General features: G+C 31.0%; 1 protein-coding gene across 1 annotated transcript in view; it reads right to left on the bottom strand.

Annotated features, from left to right (window-relative positions):
- Positions 1–17,830, bottom strand: part of Art7 (arginine methyltransferase 7) — a 98,766-nt gene that overhangs the window by 33,476 nt on the left and 47,460 nt on the right. The window contains exons 7-8 of the mRNA XM_035352940.2: positions 15,340–15,523; positions 1,114–1,235 (exon numbers count right to left, since the gene is read on the bottom strand). Of these exons, the coding sequence (XP_035208831.1) occupies positions 1,114–1,235; positions 15,340–15,523 (306 nt within the window). The remainder of the gene's footprint in view (positions 1–1,113; positions 1,236–15,339; positions 15,524–17,830) is intronic.

Below are 17,830 nucleotides of genomic sequence, written 5' to 3'. Positions count from 1 at the left end.
AATATACTCTCCTTTAACTCCAAATAACCTTCAGTCTGACTCTTTATCACTGACTGAGCCCCACCCCAACCAGGCCCATCTAGGGAAATGTGCAGTCATATCAGTGTCAGTGTTTAATATAGCATTACATAAATCATAATATGTTTATGGATGTGAATATTAATAAAAATTTTGTTCTCATTTATTATTTTATGTTCATTAACATAAAAATAAATACTTTACGCTACTTTTAGTTATAAAAACACTTGTTAACACAGTTTAATTAAACAAAGAATATATATATTTGGATGTGTGGAACACACCCTTCTGTTTGCATTATATAATTGGTTCATTTTATGGCAATCCAATTTATGATACCACTCTCAGGATAAAATACCATGATAAACAGAGGCAAGGTGCACGGCAATGATTAAGAATTTAGACATTAATAATAACAAATTCAGAGAAATAGTCTGATATTTTGAGAGAGGGAAGCAGAAGTTTAGAACATGAACACTTGTAGCACTAGACGAGTTTATATAAATCTTTGAAAAACTTCCAATAAATACAAAAAAAGCAACAATTGTAGACACTGCATGATTAGCTATTATTTGGCCTAATTTCAATATAATAATAAAGAAAAAGCTTCAATGCTATAAGAACCATTAAAATATGGCACAGATACAAATTATGTTATTTGTAAATGTAAAATACAAGAAAATGAGATAAGGCAATGCATTGGGATATGTGATCTGGGATCATTCTACTAATTCCAACAGCATGAAACTTCTTTTGTGACATTTTTCAATATCTGAACTACAGCAACATAAGCTGCTAAACTGAAATTCATAGCTTCTTTAAATTATTGCAGACATAAACTTAGCCTGAGAATAAAAAATGAACAGACTTGATGAATTACACTTAGCGAAGAAAGATTTGGAAAATAAATTTCTGTCTAATTTCCCTGAGCAAAAATGGAAACAAATGAGGAGGAACAAAAATCGAATTGCACTCTTATATATGTTCAGTAGTGCATATTACCACTGTTAACATGAATTACTAAATCATTTTTTGCTTCATATTATTAAATACAAAATTTACACTTTGTAATACAACAAATCTAAAAAAAAGTACCTGGGTGTTCCAAACCAAAAGCTATGAGCATCATGATAAGCATTTATAGTAATTATGTCCCCTTTTAATACTTTTGTAGTGTCAGGCAAATAATAAATTGCTTGCATCCAGTGATCTCTCCACTGCACAGAAAACATATATTTGTCCAAACAAGTATTTTTTATGAATAGTAACAACATTCTTGAATGAAAACATAACTCAATAAATAAAAATAAAACATGAATAATTAGTCATTTAAAAATAATCAAAAAGCTAGCAATTTTATTTTTAATAATATCAAAATCTTGAAAATATATTATCAAGAATTAGACAAAAATTAATATCATGTACTTCCTTGCTCTAATAAGTTTCATTTAAAATATAGCGAACCCTCCTAGTGGTGACCAACTTCATAAGATGACTACCTCAGATAGTAAAAATATTTTTGAGAACATAAAAAAACATTGGTATTGAACATCACCTCTCTGAAATAATTTGAAACCATGGTAATCATCTTAGAAAATGGTCTCTTATATGAATGCCCCATAAAAAACACATGCTGGAATTTTAAACCCTAATATGGCATTTATATGATAACAAATAATATATGTATATAAAAAGAAGAGAGATTCTATTTCTACAGCGATTCATATTTTTACAATAAAAAGTTAAATATTTCAAGAAATTAAGAAAATGAGCAAGAAATATAACTATGTAAGCTACTACTTTAAGCTAATACTGATGATATATGAAGGTGAAATGATTTTAATAATAATGGAACACTCAGTAGTCTATGACGTGACCTTAATCAAAGACTGACACATTTCAGATGATTCTTATTTTCAAAAAAATTAATGAAAAACATGTTCAAAACTTTAGTTTAATATAAAAGCTAACTAAAAAAATTAATAACAAATATTTAACGACAACATTAGTAGAACAACATGTTTCAACAAATAACTATGCAGGTATTTAGATATACAGTACAAAGTCCAAAATCCGGACTCCTCGGGACTTCGGCGATTCCGGATTTGGGATTTTTCCACATATCAGATCATCAGTTTAAATCTAATAAGATGGCATGCAGAAATTATAAAATTAAAAATATGAAATCATGATTTATGATTTTAACCACTTGCGCTAAAAAGACGTGCCATGCACGTAGATGCTTTTGTCTCATCCCGCGAGTGACGTGAACAACACGTCGATAGGCATTTATTGCAAAAATGAAAATAATGTGGTGCACACGTCGCCTAACAACAAGATTGTTTATTGCTTGAGTTACAGCTCTGGACATGGTGGAGTGACGTAAATGAGACACTTTACCGCTTGTTATATTGTAGCGTCCGGCACCGCAACCGTGAAATTTATTTGTATTGCAAGTGGTTAAGGGTATCAAAATTTACAAAAAGAAAGCTTAATATTTATTTGTTTACCTTATTAAACATTTCTTTCAATCTAAGTTTTTTATGATAATACTTTCTCTTTAATTCCGTAGACAGACATAATCTCTTGTTTAGTTACATTGTTGAAGTCCTGTAACTGCTGTTTCGAGAATTCTGACTAACTTGTCAATCGAAATTTTCTCGTTTTCTGTAACTTCTTTGTCATTTTCTTAACTATCGGTAGCGATATTTTCTGGATCTAGAACCATACTACAAATTTCGTCATTCATTAATTGATTGATGATTGAGAAGCATTGTCATCACAATGAAAAACTTCTTTTATATCATCTTCATTTATTACTGGTTCTCCACATTTCTTTACAAAATCTGTTAATTGGAAAATTTCACCTTTGTTTCGCGATATCCGAAAACCTTTAAAATTTGCGGCTATCATCATCAAATTTAGTTATCCTTCACATATTTGGCTATGCATCATGAGCCTGGCGACTAACAAGTTGTTCCGCTAAATTTTATCTTGCTTCTATCGCGCACTGAGACAATTAAGCCTGAATTCTATTAGTTTAGTTATTTATCATACTTATGTCTATTTCTTGCATATGCTTAAGTCTTATCAGAGTTTTAAATAAATAAATTCCAACCATATACTTAAGCCTTACTGAGAGCTGGTGCCTGATGCAGTCTCTGTGGGTTCTAAATTCTGCGACTCGGTGCGGCCATATGATGGGTTTATGTGAAAAACAAATCAGTTATTCTTAATTCAAATAGCCTTAAATGTAATCTTTGGGTCTATCAGTATCATCAACAAAATCTATTTTTAGCATATGAAAAGAAAGTTTTGGTAAATTTTTCCTCGTCAACAATTTTTAGCGCATTTAACTTAAATCTATAATCATCGCCAAGAGTAATGTCAACATAAAAGGTTACCATACTTCTTTATTATTCAATTACTAACATAAAAAAATTGTTTAGGCATCGCTACATGAGTCATTACTCAAGTTGTCATGTTTTAATAAACATACATGGTGAGAGGAAAGTATAACAATAAATAATGATTTGCCAGGTTGGCCTCAGATCAACAATGGGTGCTAAGCAGATACGCAGCAATTGAGCCAAACTTCTGATCGTACAAATCTATGCTAAAATGATTGTTTCTTCAATAACAAGGTAGTTTTCTTAGTGTCGAAGTGAAATTAAGAATCGGGACTCTCCAAATGTTTTATTATGTGCGGAAGGGGGGAATCAAATGCGCATGCATGAAGCCTACAAGAAAAAATGTTGTTGGTGGTTTTGAGGTCCGGATTTTAGATCATTCCGGATAATGGATGCCCGGATTTCGGACTTTGTACTGTACTTCAGCTGAATAATATTATAATGAGTAATATACTAATTATGATTATTAAGTACTAATTGATGAACATCAAAAATTTTGAATTAACAATGCAAAATGTTTCGCCTGGCATTCATTTTTGAAACTGACAATTCTTTAGCCATTAAGGGCTTTCTGTTAAAGGTATTATATGGTTGAACTTCTCACAGATTTAACACATCTTAGTTATAGGTCTTCCCATCACTAATATTTAAATTTTTCAGACACTTTCCATACTTTTTTCTACTAAAATTATTGTTATTTTTTCCATTATTGTACACCCCCTCACCTTTCAATGGGAATGTTTTATCTGGCACTTAAAAATGATAGCTGCTTTGTTTGCTTTAAAAATCATTTTTGGTTTACAAACTACAATAAATTTAGATAACTCAGTGAACTATTCCATTTGCCTTTTATGGGTGAGGCACTTTCAACACGTAATTTTTTCATTATGTTACTGCTAGCTTCAGTTCATCTTGAGCTCCCTTTAAAATTCTTAATTGTGATTCTCTTGGCAAGCAGCTTTGATGTATACTGCAGGACAACTTGAAGATATATTATATATTGGTTTAATTTCAAAATGCTTTCGACAATTAGGGATATTCAACTCTCTTCATTCATTTTCTATTTGGTTTACGATTTAATTTCTTTTTCTTCAGGACAGTCGAAAATGTGCTAAATTATGCTATATACTTTGGCAGCATCACTCTTCCTCTTGACTCTTTTTAATCTACTTCATTATTTACCTTCACTTTTCTCTTAAAAGTTAAGGATTTAGCTTTCTTTTGACATGGTAATTTTAAAAAAATGCAGTGAACTACTTCCAACTGAAAATAGAAGACTCCACTTCCAGATTGAATCAACTTCTCCTTTCTTTCTTTATCGTACCACAATATAGCCTATCAGTAACACATGGTTCAAGATAAAAGGAATAACATAATTAAAACTAAGACAAAAAAAAAAAAAAAAAAAAAAATTCCAGTACAGAGAGAGAAAGCATGATTTTAGATGAGGCAAGAATTCTAAGAAAAGAGATATAAGGGTTCGTACACATTTCTGCACACAGAGATTAAATACTTTTAAGGACCATTAATGAACAAAATTAAGAACCTATGAGCAAATGAGAACTGAATAAATTCAATTAAAAATATTATCTATGATTGAACTTCACTTTTGTAATACCATCTTAAAATAAACTAGATATGTAAGTAGGATGCACTATTATTAAACGTTAATTAATTAACATAATTATTAATAAGTTTGAGAATAAAATAAACTTTATGAAATTTATCAAGTAGCGTTCAATATTTTACACATATAATAGCTGGACATATTTGAAAAAAGATAAGTAACATTTTATATTTCCTAACAGTTAGCTGTATAATTAAGATACAATAACACGCCGAACAAATATGAATTCAGAAGTCAAACAACAAAAATCAGCGTTACATTTTCAAATTTTCACAGGACTAGTTTCCATGGTTTTATCCAACCATCATCCTCAGCTGCAAAAGCGCAAATGAATGAGATGAGATATAATGATTAGATAAGATATCCAGGCTTTCTTATCTTATCTAATCATTATATCTCATCTCATTTATTTGCGCTTTTGCAGCTGAGGATGACGGTTGGATAAAACCATCGAAACTAGTCCTGTGAAAATTTGAAAATATAACGCTGATTTTTGTTGTTTGACTTCTGAATTGAGTTAACTTTATGTTAACATTTTTCTTTCTTTATGTCTCATTTTGTCACATACTTTCTCAGTCTAGAGCAGTTTCTTAAATTGTGGGTCGCAGGACCTGCAGCAGGGTGTCACCAAAAATTTTAGAAATTTTAATAATTCCTTAATTTATTATAATAATTTTAGAATGTATCTAAAAACAGATAAAGATAAGAAAATGCAGACAAAGAAAAAGCGAAAATGTTTCAGCGCATTCTTTTTATAATATAAACATGCACTTTACTTGCTTTGCACATGACGCTGTCATTTTGTCTGTTACTTATTTAAAATGTTCACATTATTCTATATCTTAAAATTAGAAATTAAAGTTAATGACCTAAAACTGCAATAGTATAATACAGTACAAGTGAAAAAATTGGGAGTTTCACTCATGGGTATGTCGGATATGCACAATGCTTATGGGGTACCACAAAATTTTCGTAAATATTATGGGGTCCTGGTGTCACAAAAAAAATCTCAGTGATAAAAAGGGGTCGCAAATGAAAAAAGTTTAAGAAGCCCTGGTCTAGAGGTTTAGTTGTCAGGCAGCATAGGTTAGAGTGAGAAGTAAGATCGTAATCAGCATGATTCATAACAAAAGACTGGATGTTGGCACTGCTTCTGCCTGCCTAGAGAGAGATCTGCTAATTAGAACAAAGCTAAAGGCCTGATATAGGCACAGTTGGCAAGTTTTTAAAGTTGGGCTCTGTCTGTTGCAGTTAGTGTCATAGCTTGGGTATAGTTCCAGAAGTTGTAACCCAATTAATATAGCTTAAGGTTCTAATAAGTCACTATCACTAAAGCACTAGAGGTGATAAGTTGTTTTTTATTATTTTAAGTCTCACCAGATGCAAAGAATAAGTTTTACATGAAATTGTACATTTTTGAGTTTTATCTTGTGACCATGGTAAGGATTAATGAATGGCTTTAATAGGCAGAGATAATTTTCAAGGGAAGCAGTTAGTTATAAATAATTAAATTAGGTAGTTAGATAACCTTAGTCATTATAGATTTACATGGCCACTATTAAATTTTATTTATGTTTTAATAATATTTGTTAAAAAGACCCTATTAAAATCACAATCGAATAAAATTTCACAGTTTAAAATACGTGTAATTTATAACATCAATTCTTAAATGATATTAGGATAATTACACATTAAATGCTAGAAAACATTTATGTTTGTAGCAATAACACTCAACAAAATATTTAGGTATCTTTTTAATTTGAAACCTGCCCAGACATTCTGGCTAATTTATATTGATTTCCTTCTCTTTAAGCATCTTTTCTAACAATTAGAAATTTGTCTCAATAGGCAAAGAATTAACGTTTAATAAAAGAATTCACATCCCCAAAAGCACAAAGTTGTTAAAGAGCTCTTCATTAGAAAAAAAAAAAATGAAATAATTTTGAAATGCTCATGTTTGACGCCTTGCTCATAAACTACAGTATCACACCCTTTATATTAGAAATAGGAACAAGTTATAGCCCATGAACCCATTCAAAAGATAACCATATTTATCAGTGAATTAGCAAAAATATACCTCCAAAAAGCTCACTCAAAATGGCAGTCATAAAAACAGAAACTTCACATGATTAAAATTAAGGATCTTCTGCCGATTTTGGCCAAAATTAAAGACTTTTAAGGACCAAAAATTTATTCCAAAAACCCAAGGACTTTTAAGAACCGTCAGATAAGACTAAAGCATGTGCACGAAATAACTAAAGTATAATAAATAACTAAACTAATACAATTCAGGCTTAATTGTCGAGTTGACCCAGCTTATTCTTTTTTACAAACTGTTATTATTACAGCAATTTTATGAAAATTAAAGCTTGAACTTTTGATTACGTCAAAAACAGTTTCTAATTTTGGAGCTGCAACAGGATCTACAAAGCGAAAGCACTTTCATGTCCATTAAGCAAAAAATGGATAAAGACATATCCGTCTCAAAATTATGCGAGGAGTATGGCATTGGAAAGTCACTGTATATGACAAAAAAAAAAAAAAAAAAAAAAAAGGAATTTTTTGTGGATTCCGACACCCCACTTGGAATGAGTAACAGAAAAATTATACATTATGCTAGTGATGATCATGACAAAGTGATGATTGATCAGGTCAGACAGCATCGCAGCAAAGGCATGCAATTGACAGACCAATGCTAATGACTCAAGCCTAAATATTTCATGAACAAAGAAACTTAAAAACTGAGTGCACATATTTGACAAGTTGATTAACTGAATTTAAAAATTGCCTTGGTGTAAGGCAATGCTGATACTGAAGCTGCTGAACTATTTGCAGATGAATCCATTGAACTCGTTAATAACAAAAAGTTATCTCCAGAATAAATTTACAATGCTGATGGAACTGGTCTTAATTCGCAATATGTACCACAAAATACCTTAGCAACCTCTACAGAAAAGTCTCCAACTGGTGTCAAAGATTCCAAAGCGAGACTAATAATTTAAGCCTGCAGAAATGCACAAGTGTAAACTTTTCATAATCAGGAAAAATACATGACCTTCAGCATTTAAAAGGAGTAATGATTTTCTCCATTATATATTGATAAAAGAGCATGGACGACACAAGTTAATGAGTGATACGTTTGAAAATCATTTCATACCCAAGGCTCAGTAATATTTGAGTTTGGTTGGTTTACCTGATGACGTAAAAATTGTCCTGATTATAAACAACTCTTTGGCTCATACTTAAAATTTTAGTGAAAGATAATGCATCCGTGTTATTCTTTTCTCCAACCTGTAAGTCCATCATTCAACCTATGGATATTGGAATAATGTGCATGCTGAGATGCAAATATAAAGAAGTATTTCTAAAATCCATATTAACTTTCTTGAAAAATGGCAAGACTATTCAGGAATTTTTGAAATATTTTAGCATAAAATCTGCTGTGTGTGGAGCATCGCAAGATCATGGGAAAATGTGCCTCCATATACTTTGAAAAATGCTCGGCATAATTTATGGCCAGCTACCGTATTTCATGATGAAGATGATGGCTACGAACTTGAAGGCTTTTGGATATCGGATAATTTCCAGTTAATAGATTTTGTAAAGAAATGTGGAGAAACGGTAATAAATGAAGATGCTATAACAAATTTTTCAGTGCGATAACAATGATCCAATCATCAAGCAATAAACAGATGGGGAAATTTGTAGTATGATTCTAAATCCAGAAAATTAGCACTATCAATAGTGAAGAAGGTAATGAATGGTTATTGAAAACTAATAAATTTCAATTGACAACTTAGTCATAATTTTCAACACAGCAACTACAGGATGTGAACAGTGGAACTTCATAACTGAACAAGAAATTATGTCTGTCTACAGAATTGAGAGAATGTATAAGGATAAAAAACGAATCAACTTAAACAATTTACATTCACAAAAATGTTTAATAAAGTAAACAAATAAATATTAAGTTTTTTTTTTTTTTTTTTTTTTTTTTTTTTTGTAAATTTATATACCCTTTAGATCATAAATACTTCATTACTTCATATTTTTAATTTTTTAATTTTTCCATCTCACTAGATTTAAACTGATCATATAACATCCGGAAAAATCCCGAATCCGGAATCGCCGAAGTCCTGACGAGTTTGAATCTCGGACATTGCCAGGGTTCGTAGCCACATTTTAGTTAAAAAAATAAGCACCTATAAGCACTTTTCAAGCACATTTTAAGAAAAAAAAATAAGCACCTGTCTAATTACATTATACAAAACTGCATAACCTTAAAAGAAAAACTCGACTTGTAATTTAAAATATGAGAAATTCAGTATTTGTTAAGAGAGAATGAGCATTACTCAACGATGGAAAACAATCACATTCTTTTTTTTTAATTTTAAATAACAGTTCAATTTACAGAACTAGTTTACAATGAAAGTAAAAAAAACTATGCAGAAGTAAATTATATTACAAGATTTAATGATGAAATTTCAGTTCAAAATAGAGAATATAAATAATAATAAGCCATAGTTATTATATTCACTTGGCACCTAAAAATAAATACAATTTATTTTTCCACTCATATTAATATTTAAATAATTTAAGTCAAAATTCTGAACATTTTCTAAATTTTCATTCTATAACAGTTTTTTCTCAACATATATTGCAAGCAAAGTAATTTAAGTAAAAACAAGTAAAAAAAGGAACTTTTTTTTAAATCAGAAGATAGGAAATTGCTTCATGCAGTCATCCTTTAACAGTAAAAGCTTAACTAACAGGCATAATCGGAAATTGCCGAATATCTGAAAATTTCGAATAGTCGAGCGTAATTGGTAAAAGTGGAAGGGGGGTAGATTGTAGCCTTTCTTTAGATTTTTCAGCTAAATAATGCTTTTGACATTTCGATATGTGCTTCATATAAAAAATAGCCCAATGGAACTGAAAAATAATCTGCTTAGCAAGCACAGTAAAACTCTTATCTCTGCGAAATATCGCAAACGTTATTGTGCAATACGTGCACCTTAATTCTTCTGCACATGATATTATGCAATTGGAATCAACAGCTGCTGGTATTTGGAGAATAAATAACTAAATAAAGGAAAAGCCCCTTTGCTTCGTCTGGTTTTCAACGTCATGTGCCCATGTAGCATATTTATCATTCAGCAGGACATGTCGCTCTCCGCATGATATTCCTACCATACTCATATTGATTAATAAAGAGATTTACCAATCTGGGATGTTTTTCATTCTAATTTTGAACAGATTTTGTTGAATTTACGGAATAGAATCATTCTTTGCTTGGGTTGGTAGATCACAGTACATTTAGTCCTATTCAATCCAGATTGGAAAGTGACCAAAAAAAAAAAAGGTCCGGTGCTTGCTTTGCTGCGAACTGTAATGGTTTCAATATTCGAGATTTTGTAGAGAAAGGGGAGAACCCCCAACTTCCGTAGTCTATAATGCATTGGGAAAAAAATATTTTGACTATTCGATTACTTTATTTATGCTATTCCGAATATTATTCCTTAGAAAACTAATCTGTGTTAAAACACACACACTTTTTAAATTTATCTATACTTCAACAGTTACTGCAAATATATTATTATAAATATTCATACATATATTCATAATATAAGCATACCGATCATAATAAGCGTGAATATGAACTGACCATGCGGAACAAGAATGTAAATTATTAAAATCTTGATAGAAATTCAAACATGTGTAGTATTGGGTGGGAGCAAAAGAATATGGAAATGTATCGGAATTTCCTACCGTTTTCGCAATTCTTTGACATATAGAACGATATGCACCTGTCTGTACACACGCAAACCAAAGGTTATGTTAATGCCGAGAAAGAGGCAAAAAGCTATTTTTGGGAGTATGATTCACCCTCTGACATTCCATATAAGGAAGAAAAGTTGTTTATTTAGTTTTGGCTTTGATACAGGGAAAAAATCTGGTTTGTTTAAAAGAAAAAAAAAGAACTAAAAGCAAAAAATAAGCATTAAAAAAAAAGTGCTTTAGAGAAAAAGTAAGTACTTATAAGGGCTTTTGAACTTTATTTTCAAATACAGTCAAAAGTCGTTAATCCGGATTCGTCGGGACTTCGGCGATTCCAGATTATCGATTTTTCCCGATTATAGATCATCAGTTTAAATCTGGTAAGATGGCATGCAGAAATTATAACATTAAAAATATGAAACCATAATTTATGAAATAAAGAACAATTATGATCTAAAGGGTATCAAAATCTACATAAAAAAGCTTAACATTCATTTGTTTACTTTACTTTCTTCGCTATCGGAAGCTAATTATAATGACGAGGAATTTGATTTAAATCATATCAAAGACGGAGTACATCGAGATGAAATACTACATTTAGTAAGGAATTATAAGCCAAATAAAATAAAAACATCTGCCCTGAAGATAAGGATAGTGCTGACAGATCAACTTCCAATTCATTGCGCCGCAGAGCAGGGTGAAATTGATAAACAGATTTCGAAATGGTTAGATAAACAAATGATATGTCTTTATCCATTTTTTGCAACAATTCCACTTTTTGTTTAATGGACTTCGAAACATGCTTTCGCTTTGTAGATCCTTTACATATTAGTAAATATATATCGGAAATTCTATTTGACATAATCAAAAGTTCAAGCTTACTTTTATAAAATTGCTCTAACAGTCTGCAAAAAATAATAAGCCGGATTCAATTCGAAAATTAAGGAACAACGCAATCTGCAACATTAACTGAATTAGATAATTTTAGCTTAGCTTATACCGTCTGTTATACATTAAACGAGCATGCGTAAACGTATTTTGGGCATGCGCACATGCATATTCGCAGCCGTAAAGGTCTTACGCGCATGCGTCAACGCGAAGCATGCGCAGAAAGGAAAGTTTGTAGCTTTGAGGTCCGGATTATAGGTGTCCGAATTAATGACTTTTGACTGTATAAGAACTTGTAAGGACCGCTACGAACAATGATTGCACTGTACCAATGAAATGGAAAGTGATATCTTTACTCATAAGAATGTCACAGGAAGAAAGTTGTATCAAAAGTAAATGATTAAGGTACACAGCGAATAAAAAAGTGGGTATGACTGCAGATGTATCTGCAAAATGTCTCAAGATGATCATTTAGGCAGATTCGAAGCAATAAGTCATTAAGAAGAAAAATTCAAGGCATTAAGAAGATAAATTATTTATTACTTATTTTTAATTAATTTATTTATTCATTTTGTATTTTCATTATTTACAGTCAAAAGTCGTTAATTCGGACACCCATAATCCGGACCTCAAAGCTAAAAACTTTCTGCGCATGCGCCGCGTTGGCACATGCGCACAGGCGTTTTACGCGTGCGCGTAAGTCCTTGACTACTGCACATATGCGCGTGCGCAAGTGCAGAACACATTTTCGCCTGCGCGTTTAATGTATAACAAATGGTGTAAGCTAAAATTATCTAATTATATAGTTCAGTTAATGTTAATGATTGCGTTGTTCCTTAAACTTCGAATTGGATCCCGCTTATTATTTTTTGCAGACTGTAAGAGCAATTTTATAAAAGTAAACTTGAACTTTCGATTATGTCAAATAGAATTTCCGATGTTGGAACTTCCAAAGGATCTAGAAAACAAAATTATGTTTCGATGTCCAACAAACAAAAAGTGGAATTGCTGCAAAAAATGGATAAAGACATGAAGAATGTGACAGAGAGGTTAGTGAAAACGAAAAAATTTCGATTGACAAGTTAGTCGGTATTCTCGGCACAGCAATTAACGGGACTTGAACAGCGGAACTTTGTAACTGAACAAGAAATTATGTCTGTTTATAGAATTAAAGAGAAAGTATTATCACATAAAACGAAGCAACTTAAACAACTTACATTGAAAGAAATGTTTAATAAAGTAAACAAATAAATATTAAGCTTTTTTTTTTTTTTTTTTTGTAAATTTTGATACCCTTTAGATCATAATTATTCTTTATTTCATAAATTATGGTTTCATATTTTTAATTTTAGAATTTCTGCATGCCATCTTACGCGATTTAAACTGATGATCTATAATGCGGAAAAATCGATAATCCGGAATCGTCGAAGTCCCGACGAGTCCGGATTAACGACTTTGGACTGTATTCATTTTGTAAGGTATTTTCTCCCTCCTTTCTGCATGCCTTCATGATGTAATGGTAGCACACGGTTTATTCAAGAGGTCTAGGTTTGAATCCTGATGAGCCAATGTTCATTTTTCACTTCTTCAGCATCAAAAAATCCTAACAACTCTACAGTGGTACATAAAATAAAAGTGGTGGATGATGATTCTTCACCATCAAGATTTAGCGACTGGGTTTCCAATCTCGCATTGCCTTTTAAAAGGGGAAATATATAAGTTGTTTTTTCTCCCCTTTTTGCATGCCTTTTGGTGTAATAGTAACACACTTGGTGCATATTCAAGAGGTCCAGGTTCCCGGTGAGGCATTGCTCATTTTTCACTCCTCCAGCACCAAAAAACCCTAATGACTTTACAGTATAAAATTTAGTCTTTTTATGCTATGCTTTTTGTAACTTAAAAAATGAAAAATTTGAACTTATGACCTTATATACTTTCCCTTTAATAGAAAATACCTTATATACCTGATATACTTAATACCTTAAATATCCTCTCTTTCTCTGTATATATATATATATGTAAGATAAAAATATATGAATAAGAATTATAACTATAAACATTAATTCTTCCTCTCTATTCTAAAATCGTAATAACTTCTCTGCATTGCATCATTTCTAGATCACACTCTGATGACGTAATAATTGGAAACTGAAACTGCCTTTGTAAACCAAAACTTTTTTCTTCGCCGTGCTTCCATCCTTCATAACTACGCACTTCAGCTTTTGCTCTCTACTGTGCTAAGATGTAATTTCGCTGGCTTGCTTTCTATCTCAACAATATCAAAAATGTAAATCTTCTGTGGAAAGGCACAACTAGAGTGCCAAGGGATTGTGGCCACAAATATCAGTTGCAAATAAAAATGGAATTAAAACTGCCTCGACTGCCAAGTTCTTTAGATATTACCAAGTTAGCATTACTAGCATACTACACAATCAAAATCTTCTTCAATATGGATCTAATCACGCATCTACAGTGTTCTGTCTTTTGCTTTGCTTTTATTACGACATAGTATATATACATGAGAAAATACCTTAAAGGAGAAATATGTAATGTATTTTATCTCTCCTTTCGTAGCACACTGTATTCAAGAGGTCCAGGCTCAACTTCTGGCGAGGCACTGCTCATTTTTCACTTTTCCAGCATAAAAAAAAAATCCTAATGACTTTACAGTATAAAATTTAGTATTTTTATGTTACGCTTTTTGATTTTTGTAAGTTAAAAAATGAAAAAAAAATTGAATTTATACAGAAATGTAGATATTTTAACACATTAAACACAAGATGAGAAAATTGTGTCAACTGTGGAAAACTGTTTGCATGCTTATGAATCTAAAATTGTAAATTATACAATTTTCTCATTTATATATCTTTTTTGAATGCCCCGTTGAAAGACGTATTAACCCTACTTTATGGCATTTTTTTTCCCTTTTAGTGCAGAATGCTGTTTTCAAAAGCATTATAACAAATACTGAGTAACAAAATATTCTTCCAAAGTAAATTCTACTCAAATAATTAAAACAACATTCTTTAAAAAGGAAAAAACAATGTAAAATTGACAACTGCAATTTAAAAATATAATATAAAATAAAGATAATTCCAAGAAAGAAGAAATGAGAAAATTTTTTCTTCATGTTCAGTTACCACAAACTAAGAAGTTTGCCAAGTGAGAAAAATGCACCAAACTATATTCATGAATTAATCCATACAATTCTCACCTAGTTTTATAAAACTTGGTTATTACGCATAATTTGAATCATAGAATCAAAATATGAGGAAAACATTAGCATGTTATTTAAGAAAAAGTGCTATTTTCTGTCAAAATATGTATATTAAAACAAAGCTATATAAAAATTTAATATATATTCTAAGTCATGCTTTCAAGGCATGAAAAATGGAAGTTAAATTTCGTTAATCAATCAAGTAGAACAGCAGTTGCAGAACTGTCCCCCCCCTTTTTTTAAAAAGACGGTGTACATACATGATAAACAATTACAAACCTAAGAAAGGATTTATATATTTTTAAAAATTATAAATCTATTTAAACAGAAAAGTATCTATTTTAAAAGACAGAAGAGGAATACAAAAATGAGAACAAGATTTCAAGCATGTTCCCACAAACCTGTGATTTTGTTGGATCGGGCTGCATCCATTTAGGGGCAGTACTCAAAAGTGTATCTCCATCCATATCCATTTTTAACTCCCACCACATAAAAAGAACATCACAATTGCCATTATCTTGTACAGGAATTTGTTTGACAGCTACTCTCTTCTCTTTTATTTCACTTTTGCCAGTGAAGTCAAATCTAATTTGTAAAGAATGGAAAACATACACTAAAATATCTATATTTCAAATAAAAATTAAAACCAAATGCTATTGTTTCAAATTACTCAGTTTATGACTCTGTAAATGCTTAATATTGCAAATTTTTGCTACAGCTTGATAATTTATTTACATTACAGTTTTTCTGATTTAAAAAAAAAAAAAGAACTTGTACACACAGACAAGAACAGATATTAAAATACAGATATATAACAATCACAATACACACAATAATTTTATATTATTACATTACATATAAAATATTTCAATCAGTAAATCAGATTACATAACATACATTTGGATGCCTGATATACAAAACAAAACTTCCCAACTTTGGTGCACAATGTAAATGATGGTTTCATATTAAATAATTTCACTGATTTCATTGACTAATAAATGTTTTGAAATTAAATAAAGACCTGAAAAATAACCAGACTAATTTCCTTTCCCAATAAACTTATAACAAATTAGTTGCAATTCAAAAAAAAATTTTTAAACAGTAATTTAAAAACACATCAAAGTATAGTAGCATCTAACAATGGCCTACAAAAGTATTGTTCATAGGCCATTGTTAAGATGCCAATAAAAATCATTATCAATTAGCTGTTTGATACAATGTACTTATAATATTATGATTGGATTTGTTTCATAGAATATAAGGATTTTATTATCCCCATGATTTATTTCTTGCATTGGGTTTCGGTCCTTAGAGGGGCACGAAATATATTATCCTATAATATGAATTCTCAACCAGACCAAATTTTTTATTATTTGATAGAATTACCAACCCTGGACTCTGATATTTTTCAAAATCAAGTGTCAAAATGAAGCGAAAATTGCATTGCTGCATCTCAATGTATTTGATCCACTTCAACATAGCAAACCTAAGCCAGTCTTACACAGTAAATGCACATAATTTGAAACAGCACTTGATTGTTGAACTGGATACTCAAAAAACAGCAGACACAAATGTCTATTACCATGAATCAAATCAATGCTTTGATGACTCAGACTGCTAATTGACCAACAAATAATGCCACAAAATAAATAAATAAATAAATAAATGGGGGATTCCTTTAGATAAACAAAAGAACAGTTAGCAACTCATCTATAGAAGTTTCAAAAAACAATAAATTTGAATCCCCCGAGTGAGGATGAGTGAATGAATAGTGATAGAATGGAAACCTCTGCTATGCAAGCTACTGAATATAGTGAAGGATTCATCAAACTGCACAAACACCCAAGACAAATACTCCGAATATTAGTCTCAAAATACTTGACTGGAAGATATTAAATGACGAAACTAAGGAGCAGAGAAGTAACAGGGAACTTAAGTGGAGAGAACCTGATTATCAAATGATACAGTGAAAATGATTATCATAATGTCACAGCAAATTTTAATACAAGGGGAATAATTTATCATTCATTCCTCCTACTCAAAGATAAATTAACAAGAGCAGTTATAAAAAAAGTCACAAGAGGTACAAACCCAAAACATATCCAGCAGGCAGTAATGAGGGGGGAAAAAAATCCATTAAAACTGTTTTGAAGTTAATAAAGAAAGTTGGAGTAGAAATCAAACCCCCTTCCAATGTTTCCAGTAGAAATGGAACATAATAAGATTATTATTGAAACTATTTTATAGTCTCCTATTTAAGGAACTTAGCTGTATATGTTAAGCCATTTAAAACCAGTCTGCACCTAACTCAGTGCATAAATGCCATTGTTATGGGCATAGACAAAATTTAATTATGAATTCTAGTAAAATTAATAGCTTCCTCTGACATCAAAATGCATCTAAGTGTAGCATACATTAATGGCAACGGCAATAAACATCAAGAATCGGAAATTTGCAATTTAAAAATACTAGCTGTATTTGAGTTTCTGAATTGTGCTGTCAAGCTTAGGGATTTGAATTGTAAATATTGAAGTATGTTTATTATCAACTGAATTAGCAAATACGTTTGTATTCAGTTCTCATGTATTTATCTCAAGATTATGTTATATATTTGTTTTTGTCTTATTTTACGATATGATTCTTACAGACTGGCACTTTGTGTAATTCACTGGCAACTGGATTTTTATTATTTTTCAAGAAACATGTTCAAATTGCTAAGCAAGCACTCCTCAAACGACACCACAAATACTACAGGATAACCCGACAGCTTTATTCTCATCATAATGGCAATGATAATTATCAGGATTCTAAAAAATCTCAGTACCTTATGGCTAATGTCTAACCGAGTGGGTAAATATTTAATCAGTAATAAGCCCACACCACCATGTGTTC

This window comes from Stegodyphus dumicola, chromosome 8 (assembly GCF_044657685.1).
Source record: "Stegodyphus dumicola isolate Sdum_Otavi_A_Nest chromosome 8, ASM4465768v1".
NCBI lineage: Eukaryota > Metazoa > Arthropoda > Arachnida > Araneae > Eresidae > Stegodyphus > Stegodyphus dumicola.
Note: the sequence above shows the minus strand (reverse complement) of the source record. Positions and strands in the feature narration are given on the sequence as shown.